This window comes from Physcomitrium patens, chromosome 19, assembly GCF_059467195.1.
Source record: "Physcomitrium patens ecotype Gransden chromosome 19, ASM5946719v1, whole genome shotgun sequence".
In the NCBI taxonomy this organism is placed as follows: Eukaryota; Viridiplantae; Streptophyta; class Bryopsida; order Funariales; family Funariaceae; genus Physcomitrium; species Physcomitrium patens.
Genome location: NC_143428.1, coordinates 9,481,166 through 9,504,450, shown reverse-complemented (window position 1 = coordinate 9,504,450; position 23,285 = coordinate 9,481,166). Strand labels below are relative to the sequence as shown.

Genomic DNA, 23,285 nt, shown 5'->3' with positions numbered 1-23,285 from the left:
GGTGCATGATATTGAGGTAATACAGAGCATTAGAAGTAGTTTGTAAAACAAAATGAAGAACAATGAAAGAGTCATTCTAAAATGACTGGAAAAAATAATAAAAATAATAATAAAAATAATAATAAATCACTGATTTATTTTTATTTATTAAGATTTTATTTTTCTGATTGTAAATAGCTTCAACAACCAAATAGGCCTTTTCATTTGTCCTCATTTTAAAAAGAATCTGAATTTCTGGTTTGTTTGTACTCGAAACTTCATCCTTTAACTAGTAATTCCTATTAAGATAACTAATACTGTGACATTGAAAACATTTACAATGAGGAACGATAAAATATATATATATATATATATATATATATGTATATTTACTTATGTAGGTAGATTCTTAAAAAAACTTAAACAACCTTTCAACAAATAAATCTAATTCCATGAATACTTCCGTGATAAAACCTGCCATCAGTTTATTTAAGACAAAAAAAAAACAAAAAAAATAAAAAATAAAAAATAAAAAAATACTGATAATGTTGTTGAACAACTTCAATACCACATCTTCATTTGTAGCCAAACAAAATCAAAATAATATGCCAATACCCAATTGTCCATCACAATGGATATCACTTGTCATATTTCTGAAATCGTTTCATAGGACAAATTGTTTCATAAGAAGAATTTACAGTAAAATTTACAATACTGTATGTATGTATGTATGTATGTATATATATATATGTATGTATGTATTTCTTTAATTTCTATTTTCATAAAATGCAAGTTGGGTACATCCATCCAAACTTCGTCCATCATAATTATATTCATCCAAAAGAAAGAATAGTTGGAAATTGCCTAGTTTGAGAGCCCATGAGGTGTGCATGAGCGTCCAAATGCAAGTGGGTGGAGCAGCATTTGGATGAACGGATCCACGGATGGACCATGCGGATGAATCTAATGGATGGATGAGGCGTTCCCGATGGATGGTCCGGTGACCGAAAGTGGAACCTATCACCGCACGGCCCGCAATCCAACGTAATCCCATTCGCTATCCTGGTCTATCCTTGAAATAAAAGCAAAAGTTAAAGTAAACAAAAAAGCAAAAGAATCAAAAACCACAAAGATAAGGTACCAGTTGCATTCGACCTTTCGGTGGAGAACAACAAACACTGTTGGGCTGATTTGAAAGCAGTAATGGTAGCTTTGAAAAATGTTTTAAGAAATGATGTGGATAGATATGTTCATTTTATTTTCATTTTTATTTTTTTTTTATTTTTTTTCATCCCATACAAACATAAATAGATACATCAATTCCACGTTGTTGATTAAAATGCCACCGTGTGTGTGATAAAAGAAATTAAACACACGAAGATATGTTGTATAATATACTGATGTTTCTTAAATACTTTAACTCTAATTTTGATTGAGAAAATATGTAGATACATACAAATTTTTAAAATTTTAGAACTTGCAACAATTTTCACAATTGTTACAAGAATTTGCACTTGATTACTAAGAAAATAATTAAGAAACCCTTCAAATGCTTTTCTTGCCAATATGTTTTCTTCAGTTGTTAACAATAGTGCTTTCTAACACAATTTTATTTATTTTTTAAAATGATATAAACAAAGACAAATTATTTCATTAAAAAACAAAAACATATGCTTCAAATGATATTTATGAGGAAGTTGGAAATTTGAGAATATTAAATGTTATACCCAAAACTTTAGTACTTAGAAAATTAATTTTTTTGTACAATTTATAATTTGCATTTAAAATTTTGTATTTCGCCAAAAAAAAAAACATAACACAACTGTTTTAATATTTTAACAATGAACTAAGTATTATTATAATGGTTATTGTTATTTTTGAATAAATAACCAATTTGCAATGAAATAGCATTAAAATGATTTCCTAAATGACACTAGTAATAAATTGTTTTTCATAATCAAGGTTATCACAAATATCTAATGATTAGTTTTATATTAAGAATCATGTTTAAGACTGGTAGCTGTAAATATACTTTCAGCACAAATATAAAAAAGACTATCATAAAATAAGTTGCAAAACCAATTGAACTATGGTAAACAACCCAAACCTCAATATGAAATAATAAGCTTAAGATAGAATGAACACCACATCATTAAGGCAAGTAATGATTAAGAATCATTCTTATTTTAAAACAACAAATTATACAAAAAAAGAAAAAAAATAAGGTCAATTTTAGAAATTCGGTCAGTTTGAAATTTCTATTACTAAACACTGAGGATGAAAATGCAAGATGTAGAAAAAACTGTGTCATTTTTTATTTTATTTGTGTACATAATTGTGAATAAAACAATTTGTGGGGGAGAGATCGTAGCTAGAAGCAAAAGCCTTTAAATTTGTGTTTGATGGAAAGATTAATGAAAGATTAATCTCCTACTTGAATGGTATAAAAAAAAACTTACTCCTTGATAACTTTCAAGCTTGCATATCTACCTATATATATATATATATATATCTATATCTATGAACTTATTCTATCTAATGCTAAATACATCCAACAAGCCACACCTTTTGCACAAACAAGTTCTACAAGACAGAAGAAATAGCCATGGTGATACAAATGAAACATTGAGGCTCAAGGAAAATTGCACCTTTTGTAAGATTGTTGAAACAGAATTGATTTGTACAATACATTATGTTTGAAACACATGGTAGATATAGCAATTGAGCCAAAATATCTTGTGCTCCTTCAAACAAACAAAAACACCCCATTGATCAAACCTTACACCATTGAATCTCCACGTAGCCCATACCACAAAACTGTTCTTATTACTTCTCTGTACATAGACAGACGTTACACTTCAAAAAAAGATAAAAAGAAAAAAAGAAAAATCATCCTCCACAACATCCAATTGTGAGAACTTCTTACCACAAGAAAAACAAAGATGCATGAAAATCCTGTAACCCACCTTGACACTAATATTCTGCAATGCAAAATTGCAAGCTCCTTCAAAAAAAAAAAAAAACAATCAATCCTCCGCATTACCTAGAGTCTCTTGAATATCTACATCCGCTGCAAGACAAGGTCACCATGATGCTGCACACTCTTCGTCCTCTACATCTACGAGACAAGAATCAATCATCCTACACAAATGAGTGGAAAAAGAAAAAGAAAAAAAAACAAACAAAACAAAACAAAAACAAAAACGGAGAGGTTATGCATAAAAACTAGCTATCTACTCTGTACAAATCTGGCCGAACTGGCTTGAACTAAAGAGAGAGTTTTACACTTCGTTGGACATCAGGAAAACTGCGATGATGAGTCTCCTCCTGGTTGAGTGATTCGCGTGTTGTCGATGTAATCAACCGCTTGCAAAAATCTCACATTAGACCTGCGGATACAGATTAGTGCGCGATGAGACATCCGAGGTTGACATGCTGCGGGGGAACATGGCGCCTCGTAGACCTGCCAAACTCCATCTGTCAGACCAGGACCGCTGTGGTGTTGGTGGTGCGGGGCTTGAGGTTTCGCCCACAGCGTTGCTGGATCCATCGGAAGATTTTCTGTTTCCCAAGGCAATTGCGACAAACTCCTCCCGGGAAGTTGCGGAAGAAGTCGGGTATCCGTTCAAGAGAGAGTGGTCCGTTGTTGGTACTGAGCCCACGCTTCTAGTGCGTGTAAACCATGAGCCTCTGAGTACGTCGGAGCTGGGCCCAGCAGGCCGAGCGGCATTCAATCGATGCGAGGCCGAAGTTCCGCCCCCCGTGAGCATGTTTCGCAAAGCTATTAGGTCGGGTTCCGGAGAGGACGATCGGCGAAAGCTCGGCGTTGTCGGTTGCTCCAACGATGGTTTTTTCGCAGACAATTGCCCTCCCGCGGCTCCAAACGACTCTGCCCTCTCTAATGCTACAACGCCTCGCGCCGCACGTTTGAACGACTGCGAGTTCCGAGATAGGGCTCCGCGTGCACTGCTCCTGACGTTTTCTCGTGATATCATCGCTCCCACTGAAGATTCTCGGCGAGCATCTGCAATTCGAAAATTTCAGAACATGAGTGTCGGAGAATTTCCTGTTGTGGTGAGCATAGCACTTGCTTTCATCGATCTTGCATTGTCGGTTGCGAAACGTAACCAAGCCCCCAAATTTTGTGCATTATCTCAACAACTAGGATTCTTGTCTCCAACGCTAGTCCTCTTTCGACCAAATCAGAATCTAATCTATGGACAGGGCACTAATTCGAGTAGAAATGAGCCCTAGAACCTCCGATTTCAGAGCTGTTGAAAATCTTTACCTTCCTCGGGCTCGTCACCGACGGGTTGCAATTCACTGTTGCCGTCCTCGTTTCCTGACTCCTCGACAACAATCTCCACGGGCTCCATCGACGACACTTGCCCGTCGTTTGAATCCTCAACAACCCCGAGCTGGCCTGTCAAGCTGGCGCGGCACAAAGGGCATGTCGAGTGCGAATCAAACCACATATCAATGCATTCTTGATGAAAGATGTGCTTGCAAACGGGCAACAGGCGCAAATTATCCTCAAGCTCGAAATCTGTCAGGCAAACTGGACACTCCCGGTCATTTTTCTCGTCTAAATCCTTGAAGTGGACAATTGGCAGCGCATCCACAGCCGCCTTGTCGAGACCGCGTGTCTTCATGCTCAAGATACGTGATCTCTCTGCGGGAGTCACCGCATTCCCGTCCGTCATACATTTGCGGATGAACACCGAGATGAAGCCGAGAATGAAACAGCCCCCGATGAGGACGATGATGACCACGGCCATAGTCGGATTAAACCTCGCGGTCTCGTTGGCGTTAAACGGAGATGGACCTCTCCCTCCACCGAGAGAATCGAATCCACCTGGGCTCGCCATTCCTACAACCCAGCACCAGCAACCAAAAAACCACTGCTAGTGCACCACTACACTAATAAATTCTTTATGGAAATCCTTCCCCGCCGACAAAATCCAAGCCTCATCGGACTTCGACTTCTTCGATGCAATCCTTTTCAGCTCCAATTGGCCCGCACACGGCGCCCTGCGTTCCGTCGATGTCACTTGTTCCCTGCCGCAAACGACCGCGTCATGATCCCCACTGGTTGCTTCACCTCACTCATTTAGTGGAGAATTTCCGCTGCCGTATTCCGAGAGAGTCGAATTCGAAGCATGAATTTCGTAGTCAATCCTACTTCCTGTGTTCCTATCGCGTCTGTTTGCCATTCACACCTGGTGTCGAATACACACATCTAAATCTTCCCCGAACTGTCTAAACCGAAACCAAACAACCGAAGAAGAATGGAGAATTCTGTCGACTTCGCTGCCCAGCTCCGTGCCTTGCTCTAGACTCAACCTCTTGAGATCAGTAGTCCTTCCAAATTCACCCCCCCGCAGCACTTGCTCATACCAACCCATCACCAGAAGATTGAATGGCACTCCACTTACTATAAAGAAAAAAGAAAAAAGAAAAAAAACCGGCTACGAAACTTCCTCTACATCCTCCCAGGACTCAATCAACCTTGCTGACTACCCCAAAAAAACATATTTGACAGCCGGAAACCCTATTTTTGGTCAGAGCTTTTCTGAAGAATGTGTTAAAGGAGAAAAGACAATTGTGAAGTATGAGTTCTCTTTAGATTGTGGATGAATGTCAAATATGCTAAGAAATGTATTTCGAACAAAGAGATCTGTGATTAGAAATTGGAGTGCAAAGCATGTTGGAATTAAGCTGCTGAAGATTCTGCGTATTAAAGAGAGTGAAGGAATCGGTCAAAGTAATACAGTTGGAGAATCTTCTTTTGACATTCTTCTTAAAAGTTTTCAACTTTGGAAATGCAGGAAGATACTAATCTCACCTTCTGCTGCAAATCAGATGTCATTAAAGTTGTGAAAAGGTTTGAATTATAACAAGTCAAGACTGGAAAACTGGCAACCGTGTGAATGGGTTTTTGCTGACTAGTTGTTAAACTAGCAGTTTAAATTGCAACCCCTCCGTGGCTGCCAAGTGTGTGTTTCTCTGCAGGGTTAAAAATTTGAAGAAGGATGAAATGGGTGTGTAATAAAACACACAACTTCCGACGAAGAGCTTCATATAATGTTGTCCGAGCATAGACATTTGACGAAGACCACCTTTTCTGGAGTGATCCCCATTGACTAAGTCCAATCAGGATAATTTGGGGTTCTCTTCACTGGCCTCATCCACTCCCAACAAGCTGGGGTTTGTAATAGAAAGCATGTGTTCTTTCTAAATCACTCACGAATAAATCAGTAAATAATACAGACCAGCGAATATGGGATCAAATGTGGGAACTTTGAACCTTGGTGGATGTAAAGATCAAGCTTTGACGCCGATTTAGTCCGGATTGATGCATGAATAAATGGATTGTTTTCCTGATGATTTTTATAGAGAATAACTGAGAATGCTAACTTCATTCAAGCATATGTGATTTGTTTGAACAAACTAATGAGATTCTACAAACATTTGGAACACCAGAAATTACAATTCTTTGAAAAGAAATTCTGCAACAAAGATTGTCAAGGCGTATATGAAACCGTTTTAAAGCTCAATAGCTCATTAGAATTGGGTTTTGTGAAACTGTACTTATGCACACATTAACCATTGCTGAATGCCATTTTGACGAGAACCAGACCAACAAAGTTGTTGAATATCTTTGTTAGGTTGGATGTTTTCCTCCAATGAACATTACCACTCTGAAGCAACAATGATTAAAGATCATGAACTTGTACTTTGGATTCCAGTGTGTGTACGTTTGATTCCATGTTTACATTACTCTACTCACTGTGTAACTAAAATTTTAAAAACAGATTATTATTAACAATTTTATATTGTAATGGCACTGTGTTGTGTCATCACACTTTCAGGCACAGATAACAGACAACATGTGGCAACTGGTTACCATGTCTGTGCACTTCCTTCACATTTAAGTGCAATGCTAAAATGTGAAAGATGTGCTGACCTGGACGCATGGAAGCTTCTAGGGCTGCCACATAGGACAACTTCCCTGTGAGGCTCCCTGGGGCATTGTCTGACGTGGACAGTGTGAGATCTTCCCATTTGCGTGTCATCATGCCATGTCAGCGTTGCGGTTTGGGTGGCTTCTAGATGGCCGGAGGCCAAATACAAAGCTAACTCAATCAGGGCACAGGCAGTCTTAAAGTAGTTGTTCTGGAAACAGTAGAATTTATAATTTATAATTTCACTCACAATTGACTGGTAGTAAAATTTTACTCTCATTTTTTTTTTCTTTTTTTTCCAAGCAATCAATAAATGAATTTTGACCAACAAGTGTTAGTCAAGTTTAGCAGTTACAATGGAAATATTTTTCTTTTTTCTTCACCTATTTTTGAAAATTACTACATTCTGTTAATATATTGAATAAATCATTTTCCATCAAAAGATTTACATAAATATCATGCTTGAGTGAAACACAAATAAAATCTATATATATATATATATATGTATATCTACTGGAGAGTTTTCAACTTAATATATATAAATATAAGTAAAATATATATATATATATATATGAAAAATAAAAATAAAAAACCTTTGAGATCATTATGTCTTATATTCATATTCAAATGTGACAAACTGTGCACTAAATTTCATACTGACTCTGCTGCATGGGAACAAGGAAGCCATGCATGCTTTCTTTTTGTGACGCTTTTAAAACCCAAGCTTCTTTAGAACTAGAAAAAAGATAAGGGGCTATGCTCTAAATTTTATTATTAAAGAAATAGAAATAAGAAAGAAAGCAAGCCATGTGGTATTTGTTGTAGGTGCTCTAGATAATCACAAATGAAGCCACCATTGAATAGAAGAATCTTTGACTACTCCATGAAGAAGGATGTTATGAAGAAGGGTGACATGTTGGACCACACTTGGGTGGTCCCTCTTGTACTTTAGTGTTTGGAGTTGTATGAATTACATAGATACAAATAACTTAACAATCACTTCAAAATTATTTAACTTAAAGAGAAAATAAATGATTTAAAAACAAGAAGAGAAAGAGAAATAAATAAATAAATAGAGACAAAAGAAAAAATAATAAATATAACAAAGAAAGAGAAAAGAAGCTAAAAAACGACTTGTTCCATGAAGTCTCAATTCTTCCCTATGCTTACACCTCCACCATCTTCACCTTAAAATTGTCTCCCTTTCCTATTTAGTTCAAATGACTTGATCTCATAAGAAGAGTAGAATCTCAACTCCTTTCATTGGATTGCACTTATTATTATTATTATTATTTAAAAAAAACCCAAATCTCAATTAACCATACAAACTACATCACCGGTATTTGTCCACAAAGCCAAACATCTATATTTTAGACCTAAGTATATGGTATTCATTGCTTATACATTCATCCATAAATTCATTCATCCACATATGGATAGTATCCTCATCCCTTGCAAGAGGCTTCTAAGGCATGTTTGGTGTGACCAAAGTATTGTGGTTGGCTTCTTTGTGAGTCAAATTTGGTTGCAAGCGAATCCCATGTGCTCGGAGAAGTTGGGTGCTTGTGCAGCTCTCAAGCAAGGCAAGACATTCTCTTGGCATTTGCTGACTTCACTTTGCCATTTGCAACATCATGTAACTCAGACCCCTAAGCCCTAAAACCTGAACAACAAAAAGGACAAAATATGTGAAATACAGAAGTTATTTTGATTTGATTTGATTTTTTATTTTATTTTATTTTATTTTCTGTGTGTAGTTGTTGACTTGACAATGACATGAGTTGAAATAAAGTTGGGTTTTTTTTAGATTGGGTTGAATTAGGGTTGACTTGTGTAGAGAAGTTAAACAATGAGCCTTATTCATTGAATTGCCAAAGCACTGCTTTGACACTATTCATACAAAACATGATGGTAATTCAATCCAAGGTCTGAATGGTAAGGTCTTTGCATTGAAACACGTAAAAGCAGATAATCGTAAGGTTACATTGAATAGAGAAACTATATATATTTTTAACTTTGGTTATTTAAAATCAATATCTTACCAAAATGATCACCTTTAAGGCACTTATTAATTTTAAAAATTACTTTGTTGATTCTTTTGAAGATTGATGTGAATATTTCTATTAACTCGCTATAAAATAGTACAAAAAGTATACAGCAATGGTCCATTATGCAGGACAATTATGTATCAGAAAATTTGCACAAGATTAGTTCTTCTTGAAATAATTTTATTATAAAATAAAAATATATAAATAAAAATATATTAAACTGTAGAAATTATTAAAAATATTTAAATTATACATATAAATATGAAAAATATATAATTCTAAAAATATAAGTATATTATCGAAATTAAAAATATTAAAAAAAAATTATTAATAATATTCTAGATTATTTATGTTAACATTCTCTAGAAGAAATTTACACTTTATTTACAATAAGCTATGGATCAATAGAAAATCTTTCAAATAATATCATAAAGTTAAATTGATTTTAATACTAATTTTTCTAACATGATTAAAAAAAATGTATAGATTTATTCTAAAAAAGACATGAATTTAGAAAAACTCATAATGTATATATAAGAAAATAGTTATGACTAAATATTAAATATTATAATAAAAACTATAGTAAAAATAAAATTTGAAACAATCTTATTTAACTCTTTGAGATTGAAGTTTTTAGATTTATCAGCACTTCAAACCGTTGTAAGTAATTTCATATTATTTTTCTAAATTATACATGTTTTCTACATAAGCATGCTATTGGTGAAATTAGGAAAAATAACCAATTATTTATATATATATATATATATATATTAATTTCCATTAATGCATCATATCATAATATTGGAGAAAATTCTGTGACAATAAACAAGAAATTTTAGAAGTTGTGAAGTCACTCGTTATTTTATAAAGCAATATATATATATATATATATATATATATATTTTTTTTTGTTTTTAACCAAAATTATAATGTATAGTATTAAAACTTAATATTATAATTTCTGTTCTTTGATGAGACAGAGGTCATTATTTCACTAACTATATGACTTGATACACAAACTTTATATTATAACTGTTTCTATTTTTTTTATGTTTATACTTAGAAATAAAAATAAATATAATTTATTGAAATTTCCAAATAGAAAAATTTTAAGTTTAGAATTTCTAAGAAAAATCTAATTAATCTAAGTAAAAAAAATTAAAAATAAATATTGATAAAAAAGATAACTTGCTTTTAAAATATTTCTATTTTAGGTTTTTAAAATGTATGATAAATGCAAGAATAGAATTAATTCAAATATTATTATTATTCTTATCATGGTTTGAAAATCAATATTCCAAAATATCTTTAATTATAAATTATTTTAAATGTATTATATTTTTTTTCTTTCTTATGTTGGAATAATTTTTATCTGCATTACATTTTAAAAATATATCCAAATATGTATTTTTATTAGATTTTTAGTTTTTGATTTTAAATTTATAGAAGGTGAAGATATAAAATTTTATAATGAATTATAAAAATTAACATAATTTTTTTAATACATATATGTATCTATATTATATAATAAAAATATTTAAATTTTATAAAATTATTTGTAATACATTGAAAACTTAACACTTATTTTATGGTTCCTTATTTTTAAATTTATTGATCAATAATACATACAGATGGTAATTGTATTATATTTTTAATATTTATAAATAATTAAATATTTTACAATAATATATATATATATATATATATATATATATATATATCAACTACAATGATTTGAATTATAGATATTGTAAAATAACTCTATAATATAAAAATAAATAAAATTAAATAGAAATAAATAGAAGTAACTAAAAATATGTTAAAAACATTGTAAATTCTTTAAGAAGCTTTGTAGAATTTTTTAGATACAAATTAAATATTTAAATTTTATAGATATGCCATGGTAGTATTAAAACTTACTTTAGAAGTTTCTTACTTTTAAGAAGTTACATTAGAAGTAATTTATATTTTAAAGCTTGAGCCACAAGATTTTTCTATAGCTAATATATTGAGGCAAGGCTAAGGCTATCCTAAATCTTATTAATATCTTTACTATGTTCTAATCTTGGTTTAAGACTATCTAATTTCTTTGTATTTAACAATAATTATTCTAATTCTTTTCTATCTTATAACTATATTGAACACCTAAATTCTTACATCTTGAGAATCATAAGATATTTACTATATGATTCTACATAGGAACTATCTCTTAATATTTAATAGCTTTTAAAAAATATTCTTTGTCCTTTAGTAATTATAAATATTTAAGATTACTATTGATTTAATTGTAATTAAGTCTATTTAGGTTGAGTACATTTCATTCTTCTATACCAATTTTTCACCAAATTCATCCTCAACAACTTGATACTTCAATTCCTTAATTTTCTTATTTACACATTATCATACTATAATTATTTATAGTATGTAAAAATTAATATAGACATATAACATGTTTATAAGTCTTGATATATATTAGAGTATTTATTAGGTTAACATAAAGAGAATTGATGTAGGAAAAATTATTTTGAGGTTTACTTATTTTTATTATAGTATTTAAATTATATAGGATTTAGATATTTAAACTAAAGTTATAAGAGAAGATTGAAGCTCAAAGTTGAAGATTCAAACTATTAAGAAGCTTGTTTGGAGGGATGAAGATAAGGTATGGATGGATGAAGGTATAGGGTGAAGATCTTCATCCCTATTGGTCGAAGGCCATATCCAATAGGCTTTTAGGAGATAGTCTGCGACCATAAGAAGAGTTTTTGGTGACCTCAAAGAAGCATTTGAGAATTGAAAACTAGAGTTGTAAAGATTAAGAATTTTATCTATAATTTGGATGTAAAAATAAGTGAGTTGGAATAAGGGTGAAGAAGTTATAACCATTTAAAATTAACATATCATTTTAAGACATACTGTTGCTCTTTTGAGCATACGAGAATTTTTACGGTAATTTTTGGAGATTGGAAGGTATGGCTAGAACGGCAATTTTAATACGTACATCTTGTATAAAAGAATCATTATATTTAGAATTTGAATGAAGAAGTTATAGAGAATTGAAGTGACCACATCCAAATCAAAGGCAATAAGTAAGTGATTTTGTTCATAGTAATGGTTGGAACCATATCTTAAGTTTTTAGACAAATTTTTGGCTCAAACCTTTTGAAATAGATAGATAAATATATTAAAAAGCTATAAATTCAAATTTTGTGGCATTTAAATGCTTAATTTGTGAGATATGGAAAAAATTGCATGCAGGTGTATAAAAACTAGGGTTTGAAGCTACTATTAGGATTTTGGTGATATCTTAAGATCCGCAACAAATTTGCAATTGAAATTTATTGTGATAGTTTTTAGAAGTACATCACTACCTCATGTAAAATTTGAATATATTTGAAAGGTCCGATTGGAAGACATGAATTGTTGAGGTTTTGAAATAGTATCCTACAAGGTATATAAGGATTTAGAGTTTTTTTTTTATAATATTTTGGGTATTTTTGGGAACTTGAGACTTATATGTTTGGTATAATTGCTCTTAAAAGTGATATATATATAAATTTGGTCTTTCTTATCTGAAGTCTTGATTGAGCAATTAGTGATAGTCAAGAGTCAAGTGCTTTCTTGAGGCAAATTCTTTCTACCAGGACAATGACTTATAATATTCTACTATCACCAAGTTTTTAAAAGAATTGAAATATAAATTTAGATTACACTTAATAAATTTTTTCTTATAACTATTTACTTACTTTTTTATTCTATGACTTTAATTCCAAAGCTTCTTCTATCGTCAATTGACTAAGGTTCTATATAAAACTGTACTTGAGTTTATTTATAATTTAAGACTTATCCTATATATTAATAAAATAGAAAGAAAAAATATTATTGACTATTAATCATAATTTTTTATTAAGATTTCTAATATGATATTTTAAATAGAATTTTTTGGCTATGTATAATTTATAAATAATAATTTTTTATTACTTTTTAAATTAAGTAAATTTATTCTATTTATAACTATCTAAAATATTTGAGGTGGTTGTAATCATCTTATCTTTTCAACACATAGATGTCAAGGACACAAATTGAAAAAAGATATATAAATTTGTGGAATCTATGTCAAAAGAAAAGTGACAAAATAGAAGAAAGTATGTATATTCAAGGAAGAACTAGAATGGCTATTGCCAAAGACTAGAAAACATAAGACTCTTGAAACTAGACTAAATGCAAGAAAGAAATTGACAAGAGTGAAGAAGGCCTCACTCTTGCCTATATATATACTATTTAACTAAAAACTATGTGGCAACATGCTATAAGATCTCTAATATGCGTCCAACTTACAAGAAATATGTCTAATTTGCAAAGCAAGTTTCTTAGGTGTGCACCATATGTCCAACTTATACTATAAGTGGTCAACATATTGACGTGAGGCTTCCTTGTTGGCCAAGTTTTTAACCTATCAATCACCTATAGTCATGTATAAAAGCAAAACAGCGTCTATGAAGCTTTCTACAAGATATTATCATATTTATCTACTTTGATATACTTCTATCTATTCTTATTATCTAGATAATTATCAGAAAAAATATGTATGTCTGTACCAATGGATGACTAATCATCTTGCATTTTTACACTAAATTCTTTTTTCCTAATCTTATTTACACTAGTTTTTTCTTCAATTCTTTTTATACTAAGTCTTCAATATTTGTATTTTTTGTTTTGTTTTGTTTTTTTTTTTGTTTTTTTTCTTTTATATTGTCTTTTTTTCTTTCTATTAATATTTTTTTTATCAATTTTTTTCTAAATCAAATCATAAAATATGTATAATTCAGTTTTTCAACTTTAACATTATATTAAATGCTTTAATAATTAAAAGTATATTTAAAGATATATATATATATATATATATATATATATATATATATTATCTTTATTTATTTTTCTTTTTAATAATAAATAGATATATAATTTATTTATTTATTTATTTTAATTTTTTTTATATTCATATTCTTGATAGGTTGAAAAAAATACTAACTTATTATAGTTTTTTTTGTTTAAGAAGTGAATATATTACTCTTCTTCTTAAAAAAATTGCTATTTAATTAAAGATTGTCGATTATTCATATTTAAACTTATATTATTTTTTTAAAATTTATTTTTTTGTAAAAAAGGAATATTATTTTTTTTGTTCAAATTTGTATTTCATATTTAAAGCTGTAAATTAAATTTTTTTAATTTTATTTATAAATTTATTATTATTATCTATTTAAAAGATAAAAAATAAAATACTATTATTATATATTTAGTTTTTTATTTTATTTTCTTTTATTATATAGAATTTACTAATTTTTATGAGTTTTTTTTAGTAATCTTTGAGGAAAATTTCATGTCTTAGCAATCTCAACCATAGAAGTATTATTGCTACATCTACAAAAGAACCAACAATGAGGTTTGTAAAAATATATTTTTTTATATTAGAAGTAGAGTAATTACTAGTATATTTTAAAATTATGTTATAGTCCTATAGAATAGATGAGATTAAATATGATTAGAAGAATCAAACTACATAGAAAAAATAAGAAAATAAAAGAAGTAAAAATTTTATGAAAATAATTAGGACTATAAGAAGCTAGAATAAGACATTGACCCAAACTAAAAAATTACTTCAAATCAATCTCATATTCAAGAATCAAACTAGGTTCTAAGATGGTGAAGTATTGGAGAATCAATTTGTAATAAACAACTTGCAATGATTGGAGGGCCTTATTAGATGTGATATAAAATCAACTTGAGGATATGCAACTATCAAAAGAAATAACTACATTTAAATATTCAAATTGATTAGAAAAATAAAAATAAAAAAATATAACATTGGTCCCACTTGTTCCATCATATGATTTGAAATAGTCATGTAATGTTATGGTTTGTTGTATAATCTCTATTTAAGTTGGAGATAAAAAAGAGTAGAAGCCACCTTTGGAAGATACAAATTACTAAGATAGTTAATCATGGAAGTTTGTTGTAAGACACCATAAAAAGATTAGAGCGTAGCTAGTAGAATTTAGGAGAAACAATGAAAAAAACAACAAATTTGGAAATCTAAATAAACTTGCTCAAGATACGCTTGATTAATCTTAAAAGTAATGTTATATTATAGACGTAATTGACATAAGTAATTACCTAAATAATAAGAGTTAGATAGAAGTAAGTAAAATTAATTGAAAATGATAATATCTTATGAAGAAGTTTCTTAATTTTTTTGTAAATGCGTATTTGACTTTATCTATATTTATGGGTGATTGTATGTTGAAAATTTAGCCAAGAAGTTGGCCATGCAGCATACATATAGAAAAATTCTATTGTAATTTGAACACATTTTGGAAGTCTTATAGAATATTTCTATATAATTCTTAATTTATATATATATAAAGAAAAGAGTAAGGTCTTCTTCACTCTTGCCAATAATTTTCTTTGGTAATAGTCATTCTATTTTTAATATTATAACTATTTTAAAGAAAAAATATATATATATATATATATTTTTATTGGTACAAGAATATATTAATTCTTTGATTGTTTTGTAATTCATATCTTAGATGGTTTAATAGAAGGGTTATTTTTTATTTATTTATTTTAAATGAGTAAATTATCCAACTTTTTTTATTATATTTTAAAGATTGAAATGTATTTTTTTTAAACTAATATTTTTTTTGAAGAATATAAATTATCTTTTTTATATTTTTTTTATTTAATATTTGAAATTATAAAATATTCTTCTTTGATTTGACTTATGGATTTGTTAAAGTTATATATTATAGAGATGAAAATAAAATAAAATATAGATATTTTATTTAATCAAAGTGAGAATAAATTTACAACTATTATAAATCTTTATAAGCTTGTTAATATTCTCAAGGTGGAAATTGCATCAATTAATAGTATCAAATATAGATGTATTATTTCTATGTATATAGAAGAAGTCAGCAGTAATGTCTAATGTCTATGCTAAAAAGTTGTGCAATTATAAGAAGCAGGTATATTGACTTTCAAAATTGAATCAATTATCAAAATATATTTTTTTGAAAAGCCATATTTAAAAGAATATCAATTTTTTTTTCAAAATATAAATTGAATAAAATAAATAATCAAGCTAACTATTGTTTTTCCAAATTATAGCTTGAAAATTTAAAAAAAAATAAAGAAATTGCATTTCAAATGAACTAAGGTCTATTGATTCAATTTTAGAGCTATTTTCTTTAGTTATCTTTAATTACAAGAATGACTTTATAGCACTACTTAGGATTATTTTTTTTACTTTTGATTAGCAATGTGGTCTTTTAGGATATTTTTTCTTATAATTGTAAATATTTTTTTTGCTCATAAGATGGATATTAGAAAAGAAGAGGTTGAATAATATAACTTTTTTACAATATAAATATAATACATGTAAAGTCTCAGAATTGTTGGATATTTCTCACCCTATATGCTTTAGGATTCTTAAAGAATTTATTTCTTTTATGGAGCTTTAAAAAAAGAGCTTCTAAGAAGCATCATTCTTGCTAAGAGACAAAATGTGTGTAAGAGCCATTACAATTAATGAACTAAATATTATTATAGATGTAAAGAATGCCTTCAGTGAGCACTTCAATGTAGTAGTAAGTACAAACACAGTAAGATACGCACTTAATAAAGTCTAAGGCCATTAGAAAAGCAAAAGAAGTTGTTGCTTACAATTAAGAATGTGCATTGTACATTAGAATTAGCTCAACTTTATAAAGATTGGACTACCTATAATTAATATAAGATAATTTGAAACTAAGATGAATCAATTTCACTGTAATGGTTGTGCTTGATATTAGATAAAAGTTGAAAAATCTTAATTATATGCTTATTATCTGAATCAGATAATTAAACATAGAGATGTTGCAATTTTTGTATAGGATTGTATGACTTTTTATAGCATAAATTACATGTGTAAGACAGACATAAAAATAAAATAAGATAAATATTTTAACATTATTTAAAATGAGTTTGTAAATCCAATTGAATAATATTGTTTCAATCTTTTTTTCTGTTATATTTTAGGATGATAATAATCTTAAACATACTGCAAAATCATTCAAGTAGTGGTTGTTAATGAATTTTTTTAATGTACTTACTTAGCTTCTTCAATCAGATGACATAAATCTAATTATATATGTATGGGTACTTATGAAGTATAAATTAATAGAATATCTTTCATTAGCCAAAGAAATACTTTGATTATAAGAGCATGTACAAGCTTCTTTCAATTCCACTACTTCAAGTAGTGTCAAAAGTTCTATCATAACATGTTCAATTGTATCTAAGCTATTTTAACTTCTATATGAAGGTAAAAAAAATTACTAATTTATTGGTAGATGTATGATATAAAACTAAGTTAATAGATCAAATTTCATTCAAAATACAATTTCTTTTTAGTTGCTATAATTTTTAAATTAAAATTTAAAAAGATAATAGCTAACTTGATTGCACATCTCAACTAATTTGGAATTAAAAAAAAGATCAATTTTTTTTAGATATGGCTTTCCAAATTTTGATGTTTTATTGATTGATTTAATTTTGAAAGTTAGTATACATCAACTCCACAAGTGAATCTAAAAATCTTAATATTACAAGTATAAAAGAGACAAAGATTGATATGATAGAGGATTTCGATGGAATAAAATCAAAATTCTAAGAATTTTTACAAAAAATCAAGCTTTAATTAAAGTTGAATTCTTTCAAATAGCTTGATGGATTTACTCAAGCTTAATTTATGAGTATATTTTTATCTAAAAGTGAATTTATTTATTTATTTATATTTTTGATAGAAAAAAATTTAAAACTCTTATATGATTTACATTTATTTCTAAAAGTATTTATAGCCACTTATAAAGAAATCGATTTTTAAAAACATAGCATTGATAAAATTTCTATTTAATAATAAGAATTATAATCAATTATAATTTATATTAAAAAGTTCAAAAGCCTTTATCATACCATAGATTTAAATGATGATATACTTATCAATCAACTTTTATATGGATTAAAAGATAATCTCAAAGATTTGTTATTAACAACATTAAAAGCTGACTCATTAAAACAATTTATTGCTCAAGCTATTGCATAAAAAAATTGACTTTTTGAAAGATCCTAAGAACAAAGATTTGGTTGAAAAAAAATTAAGTCATGACATCAATTCTTAAGTTTTTAAAAACTTATTTGTCAAGGCTGGAATTTATGAACATTAATACAATATATTCTAAACCTTTCTTTGAATAAAAAAAATTTAATGTCTAAAACGATTTTGCTTATATTATGAAGAATCTAAGTATATTATTGAATATTTTTTAAAGAAGCAATTCAATTTCAAATAAAGAGCATGGATATCAGAGAAAAAAATACATGTAAAAATAACTTTGATTAACTAAACTTATCAATTATATTAGATTTTTTTCAATTACTGAAATTGTGCAACTAAAATCTTGTATAACACATAATAAAGGTCCTATTCTCTCCTAAAAAAATATCCCCTAATTTTATAATAAATATTTTTTTATGACCTAAAAATCACAAAGTATTTTATTAATAAGATTTAATAGCCTAAATTTTTATTTAAATGAAGACTTTGTTAAAAAATATAAAATATTTTATTAAAAAAAACAAAGCTTGTGCATAAAAAATTCATAAATGGTCGTCTTTTTTCCTCTAAAAATATTATTCATAAAACTATTCCTATAGAAATTATAATTTTTTTTATAATAATTTAATATTATTATATATTATTATATTTCCTTCTAATTTACTTATTTTAAATTTATTATGGTTTAAAAAAGTATAATCTTTAAATATATTAGATTTTTTATAATCTTAATATTTTAATAGAAAAATCAAGACTTTTGCTAATTAACTGAAAAGATATAAGCATAGTTCAATCAAACCCTTAGAAATAAGTACAAAAACTTTCATAAAAATTATAGTTTTTTTTTTTTTTTTTGTTGTTGTTGTTGTTGTTGTTGTTGTTGTTGTTTAAGAAACATCCATTTCTAATGGTAGAGAGAATTTAATTTCATTCCAAGCCAATATAAGGATATTTAAAATATTTTAAAAAAAAATATATTATTTTTTTTGAATATTATTATTATGAGTACTCAATTGATCTTTAAGAAGAAGTTCAACTACTATTTGGACCAATATAAACTTACAATAAAATTAATTGATTTCACTAAATGAATATATTACGATTCTAATTTCATACTCTATTCTAATTTCTAGTATGACCACTTATCTTATTTGTAGAGAAATAGATGGATTATGATAAATATACATAGGTTATTAAGAATTAAAAAAAATTACTATAAAAAAATATCTTTTATCTTTGATATTAATATTTTTTTATCAATTGAATCAAATAAAGTTCTATATAAAAATAATTCGATAAAAAATATATAATTTGGTACTTACTAAAAAAATAGATGAATATAAGACTATATTTTGAGCTAAGTATGGATATTTTGAATATAATATCATTTTTTTTAGAGTAAACAATGTACCAATTTCTTTTTAATATATATTAAATAATTTAATTATTTTTTATTTATAAAATATTTTTATTTATTCTAAGAATAAAAAAGAGCTTAAACTTTGTTTTTGTTGTATTATCATATTTTAAAACAACTATATAGTAAAAATATGAATAAAAATAATATTATAATTTGTACACTTTTATCTTAGTTTAATAATAATTCTAAACATTTAAACAAGAATTTTATGAAAGTCTCTTAGTTTATTTTCTTATTTTAATAGCTAATAGATTAAAGGTTGATTAGCAAATTTATCTTCTAGTATCAAGGACACAAACTGAAAGAAGATACATAAACTCATGGAATTTGTGTCAAAAGAAAAGTAATAAAATAGAAAAAAGTATGTATATTCAAGGAAGAATTGGAATGGCTATTGTTAAAGACTAAAAAATATAAGATTCTTGAAACTAGATTAAAAGCAAGAAAGGAATTGATAAGAGTGAGGAAGGCCTCATTCTTGCCTCTATATATACTACTTAACTAAGAACTACATAGTGACATGCTATAAGACCTCTAATATGCGTCCAACTTATAAGACACATGTCTAATTTACAAAACAAGTTTCCTAGGTGTGCGCCATATATCTAACTTGTATTAGAAGTAGTCAAAATAGTGACACGTGTCTTCTTTTTTGGCCAAGTTTTCAACCTATCAATCACCTATAGACATGTATAAAGGCAAAGCAATATCTATGAAGCTTCTATGAAGCTTTCTATAAGATATTATCATATTTATCTACTTTAATTTACTTCTATCTATTCTTATTATCTAGATAATTATCAAGATAAATATGTATGCTTGTGACATTACTCCCCCTTCTAAGGATGAATTCCAAGAGGAGCAATGATTACATATTGATGAAGTTTAAGATGTGCCAAATTATATTTGCCATGTACTTTGATCTTTATTTCTATTGAAGGTAGTTGATAGGTTCCTTCAACCATCGATAATGTTTCATATCAAAACAAAAAGACCACCCTAATATTTGATCATTATTAAGGCCTTCATAATTTCTTTCAAACAAAACATTATTAAAACCATCAAGAATAGTTCCTACCCCCAAAAGTATCACTAAACACGTGAAGTTCCTTCTAAGGTCGTGGTACCAAATGCATTATATCTTGCCATCTATTTTTTAGGGACACAGAAATACAGACTTGAGATCTAACAAGAATTTCAAGAAGAATTGGCAAGAACTAGATTAATCAGATGAATACAAGAACAACACTAGAGAGGTGAGCTAGAGCTCTAAGAGATGTGTTGTCGAGACTAAAGAACTCTTCAACCTTGATTCCAATATATACTCATATTTAGGAAGCTCCTCAAGCAACTTCTACCAACTGAGAAGCTTCTAGAAGGTTCCAGAGACTTGATTCTAGAAGGTTCTAGAAACTTGTCTCTAAAAGGTTCTAAGGACTATGTCCATAACATCACTCGCTCCTTTAGCTTCGAGGTCTCTGAGAAGCAATATTATTGTTAATCAATACCAATGCAAGAAAATGAAGATCTGTCGCATAACGTCTGCTATGAACTCCAACTGTTGTTCACGAGACAAATGGTTCATAGGTCCTTAAAGCCAATGGTAGTGGCCCACTCTTTCAACTTGTGACCAAGCATGAACTTCCATGTCATCATTGTGAAATTGTCCTGCAAACATGCCTTCTAGCTGACCATCGTAAGCAGGTTCGAACTCAAATACAATCACCAGTGATCGGTTACTCCATATCCTACGTCGTCGTCGTAGTATGGGCGCTTCTTCATCTTGGAGTCGCCTTTGTGAGCTAGTCGGTTGAGATAATTTGATTGGCATAGTATCTATCTCTTGGCTATCCATATCAAAAGACCAAACTATGGCTACTGAAAAAATTCTACTTTATCTTGGAGAAAATAACTACATCAATTGCGAATTTTGGTGGTGCTCTCCCCCTTTCTTATATTCTTGGGTGAGCAAGCTTTAGAACAAAGCTATCGTCAAACCGGCTTAGGTTTATGAGGATGTTGTTGATGAAACTCCTGTATCTTTTGTGACGTATTGGCAAGATTTTCAGCTGGCTCTTACGTTTGCTCATTAATGTCGTAGCCGCTCCAATGAACAAGATATTCCAACTTACTCCACATTCACCGTAAATCCAGCATCTTTTCAACCTCGTATTCCTCGTAGTTCTCGATCTCAATATTAGGTGGTGGACACTGCACTCTTTCAAGAAAAGACAACTCTCGATAAGGCTCCAACAGAGAAACATAAAAGACTGGATGTACCTTCATAGAGGCTGGTATTTCCAGATGGTATGCCACTGGATTGATTTGCATCTGAATGATAAATGGTCCCAATCTTCGATAGTTCAACTTATCACATGGTCGCTTGATCTTGATATTTCGTCGAAGAAGCCATGCTTTATCTCCAATTTTGAAAGTAGGTGCTTGATTTTGAAATCTATCTGCAGACGCCTTGTAAGATTCTTGAGCGGATTATAATTGAAGCTTCAAGGTATTTTGAAGCTCTGATAGTTGTTTCGCAAATCCTTCAGCTACTAGATTGTTATTTGTCGACTCAATAAATCAAGCTTCGGATGATACCCATAGTTGGAAAAGAATGGTGTGTATTGAGTCGACGCATGGAGGGTGTTGTTATATGCAAACTCGGCTAACGACAGATATGTGGTCCAATCGTCTTGCTGATAGTTGATGCTACATTGTAAGTATTGTTCTAAGACTTGGTTCACCCATTCCGTTTGGCCGTCAGTTTGAGGATGAAAAGCCAAAGAAAGCTTGATATCCACCTTCAGTATCTCAAAGAGAGATCTCCAAAATTTTGATACAAACTGGGTTCTTCAATCTGATACGATATCATCTAGTAGTCTATGATATTCATACACATTATCGAGAAAGAGCCTTGCTATGACTTCACTGGATGATGTCATTTTGCAAGGGACAAAAAGCGCCATCTTTGTAAGCCGATCTACCACGATAAAGATGCTGTCAAATGAGTTCGATGATGGCAAGTCTGTGATGAAGTCCATGGAAACTGAAGACCATGGTTGACGTAGAATTGGCAATGGCTGTAGGAGTCCATAAGGGCGATGTCGAGGATTCTTTGATCTTGAACAAATGTCGCAGGAGAGGACAAAATCTTTCACATCCTTCCACATTTGGGGCCACCAAAAATCTCGAGAAATAAGCTCCAAGGTCTTGTTGAATCCAAAATGTCCCGCAGTTGGAAAATGGTGGCGAGATTGAAAAACTCGGAGTCGTGCTGGTCCTTTTGGGATATACAACCGCTCCTCAAAGTATAAAAGATCTCCCTCCACCTTGAACTTGTCATCATTGGCATGTTGCTTGATATCAATGGCTACTAAATCTTCAATGATTACAGCACGTACTTGATTCAGGAAGTCAGCATCAATTGACACAATAGTAGCGCAAAGTTGAAATTGCTCTGGCTTCAACAACGTCGTACATTGTTGATCAAACACTACTTCTCCAGCCTTTGGTACAAGATACAATCTCCTCGATAAGGCATCAGATAATCCTTGTTGCTTTCCAGGTCGATAAGTGATAACAAAATCGAACCTAGATAGCGGCATACTCCACCGAGCTTGACGTCAATTTAGAACTCGAGCCGATATGAAATACTCCAAATTCTTGTGATCTGTGTATACGGTTATTGGGTGTACAGCTCCTTCAAGAAAATG

The 23,285-nt window shown here is 29.5% G+C and overlaps 1 protein-coding gene across 1 annotated transcript; it reads right to left on the bottom strand.

Moving 5' to 3' along the window:
• Positions 1–2,781: 2,781 nt before the first annotated feature.
• Positions 2,782–5,385, bottom strand: LOC112272802 (uncharacterized). The gene is made up of 2 exons (XM_024500915.3): positions 4,268–5,385; positions 2,782–4,003 (listed from the first exon to the last, which is right to left on the bottom strand). The coding sequence occupies exons 1-2, from the start codon at positions 4,845–4,847 to the stop codon at positions 3,363–3,365; spliced, it is 1,221 nt and encodes a 406-aa protein (XP_024356683.1). The 5' UTR covers positions 4,848–5,385; the 3' UTR covers positions 2,782–3,362.
• Positions 5,386–23,285: the final 17,900 nt, after the last annotated feature.